The sequence below is a fragment of the Phalacrocorax aristotelis genome, chromosome 3, assembly GCF_949628215.1.
Source record: "Phalacrocorax aristotelis chromosome 3, bGulAri2.1, whole genome shotgun sequence".
Lineage (NCBI taxonomy): Eukaryota > Metazoa > Chordata > Aves > Suliformes > Phalacrocoracidae > Phalacrocorax > Phalacrocorax aristotelis.
This window is the reverse complement of record NC_134278.1, coordinates 33,172,806-33,185,652: the sequence shown is the minus strand read 5'-3', so window position 1 is coordinate 33,185,652 and position 12,847 is coordinate 33,172,806. Positions and strand designations below refer to the sequence as shown.

Below are 12,847 nucleotides of genomic sequence, written 5' to 3'. Positions count from 1 at the left end.
ACAGCTTTACACAAATCCATGAAAAATCATGCTTATGTGCAGTGGTAAGGATGAAACAGCGAAGTAAGATTAATGAGGAACTGTTCTTCCACCTAAAAATACGATGAGGTCCTCAAAGCATGTTTCTTCTCCTGTTCTTCATTTATTTTATTGCTGTAAAAATTCAAAATCTACTTTTTACTCCTGAATTATGTATTCTAGATCTTATGAATGAGGAGGTAATAAATCAGTACATTGGTAAATACAAATGTAGCACATGCCACAGTAATTTTCTAATTTATGATTAAATGCAATGTTTTCTTTTTTTGTCTTCCTCCCTCTGTTTAGCAATTATTTATCTCAAACAACACTGTATGCTGCTTTGCTTTGCTGATCTACCAAGCAGGTGATAGAACACTCGGAGGTACCACAAGCGCTGCAGCAGGTCAATTCAGATGAGCCAGAAGGCAAGTTGGCCATGGGGGCTGTCTGCAAAATACCCCAACCAGCACCGCCACAGGCAGCATGCAAGTGTCCCTCTTCTGCCTGAGTGCCTCCTCGTCCTCTCTGACCGCGTCAAGAAGCCTGGTTATCAGAACACCATGCCTGATCAGGGCTGTGCAAGTAAGACTGGCTTGGAGTGAAGGCTGTTTTGTGGTTAGAGAAAGTTTTCCATCAACGTGGAATTTCTTGGCTCTGCTGGAAAGCCTTGTGATTTCCACAGTAGAACGTGAGCGTTTTTTTCCCAATTTGCAAACAAAAGTTCAGACACTATTATTATTTTATGCAATAACCTCCTAATAACATCGTTGAGAGCTTTGTGAAATAGCAGTAGCAGCCTACTGCCTTCAGGGACCAAGAGACTGGCAGCTTTCTGAAAGAATGGGAAGACCTTAATTTTACTCTCTCATTCTGTAAGCAGCATAATTCTCTTTCAAGCAGTTGTAGGATCCCCGCATAAAGGAGAGGTCACTGTCTCTACAGGAAGATGAAGCCCTGATTCAAGCAGAAGAGGGGTGAGATGGAGCACTTTATAGCTGCTACCACATCAGATGACGTTCAATTCTGCATACAGAGTCCATACTTCTATCTAGTAAACCGAAGGCAGAAATATGCGGGAGTTTGCACAGTTGTCCCAAACATCCAAGGTTGCGCATTTTCAGAGAGCAACCACCAGCGTACCACACAGTCTGTAAGTGCAACTTCCTATGCTTCAAGGACATGCTGTGGTCACCGTGCCACTCACGGCTGTCTTAGGGCACACAAGCAGTGGCTGTTCCTTTTGGACTTCAAGATGTCAAACAGCCCCTGTAAAAGCTCCAGTGCTGAGAGGGCTATGTACGGGCTGCACCAGGCAATACAAATTACAGGAGAGAAAGAGAAGTTAATGTTCTCTTTATTCGCCCTGTTCCTTTATAAACTTACATGCAAATATCACAGGATTTCCTGCACCACCCATTTTTCCTCAAAGAACAAACCAAATTCAAGCCTCCTTACATGGGTGGGATCTACTATTAAAAAATTTAAACCAAAAAAAAAAAAAAAAAGAGCAGCAGCTACTTCTGCTTTGCTAATTACAAAAACATGCTTTACACTTTTGGGTTTCCAGAGAGCTGCAGCAAGACAGACATTTCTCAGTAGTGACAGAAAACATCTAAATACTTATGTACTAAGAGTAGTTTAACTTGATCACTGTGAACCAAGGAAAATTTTTTTAGACCTAGCTCCCTAAACTGCTACTAAAAATTTATCCACTAGCCAACTACTCCAGTACTGTTAAACAAAAGACAGTTGAGATGTTAGAACTTTAAATATTTACACCATATCAGCACCATCATAATGTAAAAAATTATTAATAAAAGTAGGCACTGTTAGCAGAGGAATGTACTTAAGGTACCTTTGTGTCAAAAGGACTTGCCTAACACGACTCTAACAAAATACTTTTTAAGTGTGTATATTGCCAGCTTTAGATGGTCATCTGAAACTTTTAAGCTACAGAGGAAAAAAAATATATTACGAAGAATGTACTAACAAACCAAGTGCAAAATCACTTCATTATAAACTATTATTGCTATATTCATTTCAAATAATACAAAATTATTAATTATATACAAAATAGCCTCCCCAGAATTTTGGTAATTAGCAGAACATTTCCGTTTCTTTAATTGCTTCCATTAGGGTCATTTGTTCATTTTATTAACACCAGATGCAATAACACAATGCAAAAAATAAACATGCATTATACAACAAATTTATAGTTTTCAAAAAATGTTCATTACAATTAGTGAATGCACATGTAACTCTCCCCCCCCCCTTTAGTGAACTGTGGTTTGAAACAGAGAAAAGGGAAGGAAGGAGAAACCAAACTTAATGCTATTCAGCACCAGTAGAAAGTCAATAGACCTTTAACATTCCTGTATATCAAAAACATTTTATCTGTATCACTAAACAGGTAAAGTTTACAATATTGTCCCATTTGAAGATGTACTGATTTCTATTTACAATACTTTGTAGTCAATAAAACATTTTAACAATATTTAAAAATCGCTAAAATTCATAAAAGTATTGCAGAAATTTTTAACATTGACTTATTTTACGTACATACAAGGAAGTCCATGTAAAACTGTCCATGTTCATCTGAAGAACTGACAGAATAAGGAGCAATTTTAATACAGGTTGCAAAATCCCAATTATTTGAAGGCAGCTATCATGAAACATTCAAAAATCCTTAGTTGTCGTTTGCTTCTGAACACTAAAGTTCCAGTAATAAAATTGAGTGTGTAAACTAACACGTTTTTGAGATCAGTAGAAAATATATTCCCACAGGCATAACATATTTAACGAGGATGATAATGATTTGGTAGAAAACTGTTTAGCTGTAGTGATATCTGAACAGACAACTCGGTAACGGTCTTTGAGAGACCCACAGATAGAGTAATTTTCAAATATCCAGTACTTCAGCAGCTCATTGGGTTTCCAGTTAAACTTCTTCCTACAGTGCTAAAATACGACAACTGAACATGTAAGACCTTATTAGAATTTTAAAATCCAATTTATTTTGGCATCTAAAGCCTCTTGTAAAATGTAGCCAAGTAACACTGACTTCTGTAATTGAAGAGCCAATAATAAACCAACCAAAACTACGCACTGTGCTTTAATCTCCAAATAATTAGGTACCCAAAATTAAGAAAAAGTAATAGAAAAGTAAAAAGAACAAAATAAAAAAATATTGCACAGCCACATTACCTAGAAAGTAAAGTTGATGTTAAAAAGCCCTAAGTGTGGATGATATAAATTATCTTCCATATAAAAAGTATAAATATCTCTTAAAATACAGCTGCAGCTATACTTTAATACCACACATTATTTGATTCATCTGTTAATGAGGTAATAACCAAGTCTCTTGCGATGCTCTTCTCTACTGAAAATATTTTAGGGCAGCAACAAGGAAGAATTTTTCTAAAAATATTTCTGAGTCAAGGACAGCAATGTGTGCAGCTCTCCCTATGAGAGAATCTGCTGTATTGGGTAATGCATTAATTACATTATAACGAACCAAATTACATTCCTTATTCTGAAGAACTGGAAGAAGCAGGTTCTGGATCATTTCAGCATAAATTGGTCCTGCAGAGGAAAAGAAAAGTTCACTTTGTGAAACACTGGAAACAAATAAAGGTCTTTGACCTCGAACTCAAAATGAATACATCCCAAAGTAAGAGAGGTAATAACATGTGCTATGCTGCTGTTAAGATAGAATACGTAGGAAGTTGAATTTCCCTGGAAATGTTGGAAAAATAATTTTAAGCTATGCATTTTAGTTTTTGTACACTTATAGTGAGAATGTGCTCATCGGTATTAATTTATTAAACTATGTAAAAGGTATTTATTTGTCAATATATAGTGCTAGAATGCAATCGTGCTAGGATGGCTCAGCAGTAAATACAACCCCCACCCATCAATGAAAATAGGAAAACTACCTTTTCTCTCAGTGCTAGTGTCAAGCCTCAACTAAATCCAGCCCACGTGCTTGACACTGCAACCTGATGTCCTCAAAAATCAAAGCTATTTGTCCTCCCTATTCATGGAGCAACGCGTCAGGGCTGTGTTCATCCCACCTAACTTTCAGCGAAGTCTATAAGCTAGAAATTTATGCAGTCTAATCTCCTTCTGCATGTAACAGGACAGGACAGATGCACAAAGCAATTCAGCTCCCACATGGATTTTCTCTCTCTCCGTTACAACAAAGTAAGCCCAGAGCGTCTGAACGCGTAATAGGGGTGCCTCAGTTAAGCACCCAAAATTACATGGGATGAATCTGAGACCTATGAGGTTTAACCCCAGTGGTCTGTTTATTTTGCAGGATATTTATTACCTGATTGTTTATCCTTTAAAGCTGTTTTACACATCTCAATGCGAGCGGAGTGATAAGGAACGTAACGATCCTGCAGAGATCCTACTAACACAATGTTTTTGAAGTAATGAAGGCCTACAGGAAAAGAGAAAAAGGTATCTGTTGTAACAAGTCCCTTGACAATTACTACAGAATAATTGAACGTTTTACAACTGACATTTGGCACCAATTTATTACAAGTTCTTGCACAAAAAGGCAGAAAAATCTATGACAATCAGTACAGCTATAGAATAATGAAATGTTGGGTACCAGCCTTTCCTCCATGCATATTTTAACACATACCGGTGTGACCCAATTGTGATGTTTCCCATTTAAACAGAGTACGCTTCAAACTTTCATCTTGCTTCACAGGAACAAAGCAGTCGGTTTCTGGCCAGCAGAAGGGAGTAAAGCCTCCGCTTTGCTTACAGAAACCTAAAGATGGATAGTGCCCTGTCTTCACCAATGTTTCAGTCACAGCCTAGCTGCACCAAGATGAACGCCGGGCATCAACAGCATGTGATACAGTCCACTGTGTGTTGGCGCCTCTTATGTAATGTTTGGCCAGCCCAAGCACAGGTGCGGGGTCCGCCCAGCACAACTCCCCAGATACAATGAAACGTTTATAATTAAACCCAGACTTCCTACTTCTGGGACAAGCACTCTAATAGTGAGATGGTACAAAGGTTAGGAACCCCTAGTAATGATGGAGTTACAGTCCTTAAGACAGTTAATTGTTACGTTTTCCCTAAAAAGCTTCAGCAGATTTCTGGTGCTGCCCATTGGTGCTAGGCCAAATACAATCCATTGCATTTTAGGAAAATAGGTTGCCTTTGCCTTAGAACAGCCCCTTTTGGATATCGCAGCTACCTACAGTTAAATACAAAGGCAACTGTCAGGCAAAACCAGAAAATGCTCAAACAGTTCAGGCACATGTGAAGGTAAGCTACAGTGAAAAGCAGCCAGCCTAACGGCTCTCTGGGAATCGCCTAGGTGTTGGGTGCTTACATCCTATTGTTGGTAGGTTGGATCCAACTCTATTCAAACAGCTGCTAATCAGTTTTGCACTGGTGCTATTAGCCTTGCTTTTAATTTCTGGAGAATAATGGTCAGATCCTGTAACTGTTACTTTTTAATTTACAAAATGTACTTAGTCTATTCTGAGAATTACAGAAATACTGCAAATAAAGTCATTCTCCAAAGGTGCTTCTTGGAATCTGCAGCAAACACTTTCTGTGTTAACCTCCACAAAACAAACTTTTCTTTCAATAAAAAAAGAGAGATCTGATTGTGTAGGAACAATAATTTATGTGCTATCTGCTTTTCAGAAGATATACTGCCAGGACAAAGTTCTGTATTCTAGTTTCCCTGTTTTATTCAGACTGAATGTATACCAAGTATTAATACGTACCAGTTCCTAAAGCCATCAGTGGAGCCCACAGTGAAAAATCTTTCCTTTTTTTAGAGGTTGTTTCCTAATTTTCAGTATTTTGTACGCTCAAAGTGATGAAGATTACATCTCCAAACCAAGTCAGTTACTGAAACAATGCTGACCAACTTTAGCATGTGAAAAAGGAAATGTATCTTTTCAGATTTCACAGAAAATCGGAAAAAAAAGTTTGTACATCTATAAAAACATACAGAAAATGCATCCCAACTAGATGCTGGTTCCTCCCCTCTTCAAACAGCCTGTCTGGGGTTTGCCTGTGCCCGCTGAAAAACAGCGTTGAAAAACAACACTGTCTCAGAAGATCAGCTAAATCACTGGAGTCTTTTAACTGACATCTGAAAAATGACTGCAGCAAATCTTACACGAAGATGCAGATGCCAGTTCCAAAACTTTGTACTGAACTGAAAAGAATGAACATGGAATAAATCAAGGATAGGAATTCTCTGCAGGCTAATCTGTAATCATTTTGTAAATTCCTTGGGAGTCTATCTAGCTTGATTTAAGTTTTTTTGATACGTGCCTTCCCTAGGGAAACATCCATTAGCATTCATGTAAAAAGGTACAAAGAAGGGGACTGCCTAGATCTTTTCATCAACCTGAAGAAGGAAGAGATATCCTGGGGAATCTTTAGAGGAACCATCAGTCTACATCAATCAAGATCTAAATAGACTCTCTTCACCCTCACATGCGATATAATACAAACAAACAAACAAAAAACCCCAAAACAAGCTTGGGACATCACAATCTAATAAATTAGGCATCACCTTTTGGTCCCAGTGGCTCATTTTTATGCTTTATTTTCTGGTTCATAAAAATAATGTCTTGGGCTTCCCTTCATTTTAAGCATGATAAATATCAGGACCTTTCATTATGAAAAAGTGTTTGACGGAACTCTTCAGGAGGAGCAAAGAAGGCATATAGGATATTTCATCAGCATCAGTTTTATTTTTACCTATCATCACATCATCTACTGAACAGATCACACATTTTTCCAGAGCACTATAAAAAAACATTGAGGTTGTCATTAACTGGAAAGTACCAACTAAATTTTTCAAAAGGATTTGAGATAGCTTGGAAAAAAACAATCCCAGTGAGAGATCACTGCTGAAATAACAAGCTTTTCCCATATAAGAGTGTTTCTTCCTGTAGTAACAAAGCTTTAATGGGCTTTCCAAATTTTTATGACGATCCTTATCACCTAAGGGAGCTTCTATCTCAGTCAAAGCAAGTCTAAGCATACACACAGAGCACAATTTCTGTCATTTAACCATCGTGCCACGCAGGTCCACCAGTGAATTCTGAATAATAGCATTAGTCATTATTAAATAAATGATATCTATAAATCCATGAACAATTCTTCCAAATAATATGTCAAGTGGAAAAATCTGTCTGGAACAGCAGGTACGGAGACCTGGCAACTCATAACTAACTGCAATCACAGAGGAATAAATTTTTATATATGTTCAGGCAACAGAATCAGATGTTAAGTCTGCCCCCTAGCTACAGCCAGCGTCCCAGCAGGGAACGGGAGATGGAGCCACTGGTAGAACGGGCTGCTGATATTCTCTGAGATTTGTATGACAAAAAGGGTGACAAAATTCCATCCCACCACCGTTTAACTAATTCAAAACAAGGTTTCAGTTATTTGCAATGGACAATATTCACTGTGGATACCACAGTTCTTGAGCATAATCAAATCAAATCACTTATGATAAGCTTAAAAAAAGTATAACAATCCGATCCCATTAGTAAACTGCCATTTTCCTTAGGAATATACTAATCACAGAATCCTATAAAAGAATAATTTATGCTGGAAGGGACCTTTGGAGATCAGCTGATTGTACCCACTCGCTCAAAGCAGGGCCAATTTTGACGTTAGATCAGGTAGCTCAGGGTCATACTTGGCTGCTTTGATTTGAAGGAAACATCTCAGTTTTGTCAAGGTACAATAGTCCCAATGTCTTCTACGATTCTGTCCACTTACATACTTGTTTGCAAATAGGGATCTGGAACCTTTGCCAAAAATGCAGTATGGAAATAAGGACTTCAAAAACTATGCCCTGGAAGACAGTCACCTCCTGCAGCTGGTCTTCCGCACTGCTTTGTGAAGTTAACACATCACTCATGCAGCTAGAATCGTGCCCCAAAAATACAAGTACTGAGATCCTGAGTCAGCTGAGGTCTCAGGTTAAGATGCCATGGTACAGATGCAAGGACGCTCAGACTTTCAGCTGCAGTTCCACAAGAAGACTGATTAGGGAGCTAGATCTACATCAACTCGAGAGTTTCATGTCAGCTCAAACTCTGCCTTGAAGACTTTATTTTAAAGAACCTGGCTCCAGATGCTATAGAACCTACCAGATTCTTCCAACATTGTCAGAACAGAGCTACTGAGGGCTGGGAAGTCCCTCCTCTTAGCGGAACTGATTAGGTTAGTCTCCAGGCTGTGCTACCAATAGGGATGCTGTTTCAATTCTAGTCTCATCCTCATCACGAGTTATAAACAGGCACTCCCTCAAGACTAGAGCTGAAATGCTTTTTCCCTCCACAAAGCCAAAGAGCACCAAGTAAGCTAAGCTAATATCCTGTACATAACAGACATCTCAAAGAAGAAAACACGTCAACCATGCTTATTCACGGCTGATCCATTGTTAACGTGGATGTAAATGAAAACCAAACATCTTTTCCTCCTTTCAGAGATTAGGAAATGAACATTTTTAAAGAGGGGAGACAAGGCAATAAACAAGCACATCATAATTCCGCTAATCAAGACCTGCGGAAGTACTAAGACATATGAATCTACGCCTACCTACGTAAGTACAAAAACATCCTGGAAGAGACTATGGCTGTACATTCACATTTGTGAACTCTGTGACATAAGAGGAACAGAACTGAAAAACAAGCCCGTTGGTATTAAGAATCCCTCATCCATCATAATGCCCATTTTCAGGAGAGTTTACTTTGGACTAGGCTCCAGTCTGGTTCTGTGGAAGCAATGTGCACTGGCTGCTAAAGTTCATTCATTGCATGCTGAAGTAAAGAGGGATCATGAAAAGATTTGCTTCTGAATGCATTCCTGAGTGCTAATGTGGGCACATTCTATGCCTGAGAAATGGGACTTGAAAAAAAGTTTAGAACTAAAGGTGAGGTGGAAAAACTTGCAGGTCCAAACTTTTTTGCAAGAAGCACTCCCACCAGCGAGCAAACAAGTTGTACTGGGACAGAAAACAGGATTTTGAGGAAGCCAGTCTCAGCAAGCCATGCTTCTGACACACATCATTATTCATTACAGGAGAACGAGTTCTGCCTGGAGTTTTGCAGTCAGTCTGTTTGCCAAGTCCTTAACTGCAAATGATCAATGACAATTCATATAGAATTGGGGTCTACCTCCAGGGTCTTCAGTTAATCTTGTTTCAGGTGACTGACAAGCTCAAGTTTCTGCAGGCAAAGACCAACTGATGGAACTGGACTCTGTGTTTTCAATACCTGTACTGACCAGTGTACTGGCATTCTACACATAAAAGTCTTGTCTGAAATCAACCTAAAGCCAAATGTCATGTGTCACTGATTTTTCTTAGATTATCACAATATCGAAACCAGTCTGTGTATTAATGAAACTGTTCTCTCACTGCTAATTTCTTAACACATGAGGCAGGGGCTCTCAACCCATTAAAAAACGGCCATCTGAAGTACCATGAACAAGAAAAGTGCAGATTTGTTGGGTGGCAATGGCTATAAATAATTTACAGTTCAGTTTCCTGGACTTCCTGAAATATGTTAATTTTTACGAAAAATGCAACTAGCTGAGTATGAAATGTAAATAAAGTAAGAAACAAAATATTCTAATTGAAGAGAGGAAAAAAAAAAAAAAGATCTTCTTTTGTTTACCTCACACAAACCAAAGTGAATTAGGGAAGCTGGGAGAAGTGCTTGGGACAGTGCTCAAGTTACGCCTGAAAACATCTTCAGTTTCATTGGAGCTACTGCCCTTCCGCAGACAAAAATTACTATGTGCTCCAGCTGGAATCAATTATATATTTGAATACACTGATCAAATGCATTTCCTTCCTTAATCTCTTAAAATAAAAAAATTCTAATTATAATTATTATATTGGTGATGTGCCAAAAATCAGTTGGCATTTCATAAACTAGCTGGTTTTTCCATTTGATGTTAGGAGATAAACATGAAGGTGCAGTTATCACTTATAGAAAATATTTAAGCATAACCAATAGATTAAGTGGAAACAGAAATCAGGAGCTGTGCAAACTCTAGAACCTGGCACTGAACCTCTACATGGTGCCGTGCTGCTCAACTAATTCACTCACTAGGTTCAAATAATACTTAACTCATTTCCCATTATCCCTTTAAGGACAGGTCAGCATAATTACCATTTTGTAAGTTTTATGGCAAACGTCAGCTGTTCAGTTACAAAAAGTACTAATTTCCACTAAGCGGATAGACCATATTAACGTCTAAAAGCCAAGAATTAGATAACAAAGGACTAGATATTTTTATTTTTGTGTCAAAAATCTTATCAAGGTAATGTAAGAAAAGTTAAACTTAGTTTTTGTTGAATCCGTAATACTACAACATGGAACACATTTACACATAATGCAGATATTTTCATGTATTTTTCATCTGTGCAACTACAGTTGTGTTTGTATTGAACACACATCAGCATTGCTGGTGTACTTTCTTGTCATGGTATGAAATTAAGCATAATTGCCAAGACCCCCAGAAATTACCAGACAGACTGCAGCTGCTGAAGACATGACAAGCAGATTTCTAGGAGAACACTGTCAAAGAACATAATTCTAAACATTATCATTATGAAGAAGCAACATCAGAAAACTAAATTTTCCACTAGGTTAAAGACGGTATAAACCCCTCAACTGCCAATATAAGGTGACCAGTGCTTAAAGTAATTTAAAATTCAAGAAATAGCATAAACTTTATCTCTCTTCACTTTGAGTAAATAATCCTATCACCTTCTGATCTTTATAAGCAAATAAGGTCAGCTTTTGCTCTTACCAGCAATTAGCAATGATGACAGTTGTAAGACAGTAAGGCACTGTAATTTACTAGAATTTTGAATAGTCAAGTCCAGAAAAAAAATTTTCCTTTTTTTTTTTTAAAAAAAACAACAATCCAATCACAAATGGCAAATACTGAAGTCTCAATTTCTTTCTACTACCTGGTTTTATTCTCTGAAATAAAGATTTTCATAGGGTAACCTATTACATGGTCCAGAAAAATTATTTTGTTTTTGTAATTCTTAAACTTGAAGATAATACATAAATGGGCTTTTTAAGGTTGCTTTAACACTTTAACTTTTTAAGGTCACTCTGCTTTAACAAACTTGATAGCTGGGCAATGAATGAGTTGTACTTGACTTTTAAAAAATATTCTACAACTCTAATACTCCAGTAAGTGCATAAAAGCAAAACTAGTTGATAAACGACATACAATGCTATAGAAAAACAGAGACTTAGAAGAGCAGTTAATCATCATCATCACTTGTCATCTGCTGTAATTTACTGAATCAATCATTTCAAAAGGCATTTACAATTTAAAGAATTAATTCCTATCTATACACTAGAAACAGCTAAAGAAAAGTGTTAAAATAAGTTATCTGTCATTCTGCCTTGAAAAATTAGTTGAAAACGAAACTGAAATGTTCCCAGAGTTCACTTGCTAAATGAGAGCTAACTGGATCTCCAATACTAGATCTGAGGAAATCTGGCAAACAAAACTTTTATCAAGATATACTTCTAAAAGAACAATCAAACGAACATGTTCTAAATCATAGATATCTGTGTTTAGGTGAACGCATTTCCTTTTCATTTAAGAATGCTAATATCAATTAGTAACAAAAACAACTTCTAAATGCAAATTTTGTCACTTAGATTAATCCAGCATGTGGTTGTATTTACCAGGCACAACATAGCATATTAACCAATTTACACCAAGTTTTCTGGCAGATAACAAACTTGACCTGGCCCCACCTATTTTTAAAACAAAACAATAATCAGACAAAAACTAATGATAATAAGCATTTACTGCTTGAGTATAACCACGTATGTGTCACACTTTCACCTTTTATCTCAAAATTGGATAACTGTCATTCCTAGCAAAGCATGAAATACAATGCACAAATAGCAGCGCTGTAACAACTCTACCTATTCAGAAAACCTATTTATTTCTTACTGGATGCTTTAAAAAAATCCTATTAAAAGATTTTTACAGTATAGGAAAACTGAGGTAGAGAACCTAAGGAAACTGAAAAGAGCAAGTTCTGGGTAACTTCCCTCAGCAAGTAATGACAGACTGACTTACATCGTACTAAGGAAGAGTTGCATGATATAGATCGGAGGGATTTATTAATATTTATAATTTTTCAGTTTCATTTTTCTGAATCTATTGTTAGGTGAGAGTTTTGCATATGCTCAGAAGACTAACAGTTCCTTTTACTATGTTACATACAAAACTGCTCCTCCTGATGGACTATTCTGTCAGCTCTCTGCATTAAGGCATTAAAACTCCTTTCAGAACAGATTCTTGTGAGAGAGATCTCTGGGAAGAAAAAGAGCCGAGAAACTTTGGCAATGGCAGAGAGTCTGACTGGTGCTGCTTCTGACTCCGAGATCCAAGAGCCTGAGGTGATGTCCAGCCATGCCCAGCTTGGCCCCAAATGGCAGGGCCTTTTGTCATGTTTGTCATAGATCCTCCTAGAAGCATTGTTGTGATAGAAGCCATGCTGAGACAGTTATCAGAAATGTGTTCAGGATTCCAAGATTTCTGGTATTAACTGGTACTGCTCCAGGATTAAGAACAGAGAATGGATATGAGCACAAATCTCTCATTTCTGAATGGTGCTAAGCATTAGTACATACTGGAGCTGCTTCTTAAGGGTGGAAGAGGAGATGCTCAAGTGTACTTTCACCTACAACACTCGACTGAAAGTATTCATCCATTTTGGGGCTAAGCAACGAGACAATGTGTTTAACAGAGATGTTCCCTGGCAAAT

At 37.5% G+C, this 12,847-nt stretch overlaps 1 protein-coding gene across 7 annotated transcripts in view; it reads right to left on the bottom strand.

Moving 5' to 3' along the window:
• Positions 1 to 2,109: 2,109 nt before the first annotated feature.
• FAM135A (family with sequence similarity 135 member A) overlaps positions 2,110 to 12,847 on the bottom strand; it is an 89,731-nt gene continuing 78,993 nt past the window's right edge. For all 7 annotated transcript variants that reach the window (XR_012659543.1, XM_075087062.1, XM_075087058.1 and 4 more), the window contains 2 exons: positions 4,352 to 4,465; positions 2,110 to 3,603 (listed from right to left, as the gene is read on the bottom strand). Coding sequence is in view for 6 of the 7 variants with exons in the window: in XM_075087062.1 (XP_074943163.1) it covers positions 3,398 to 3,603; positions 4,352 to 4,465 (320 nt within the window). In the remaining variant the exon portion in view is untranslated. The remainder of the gene's footprint in view (positions 3,604 to 4,351; positions 4,466 to 12,847) is intronic.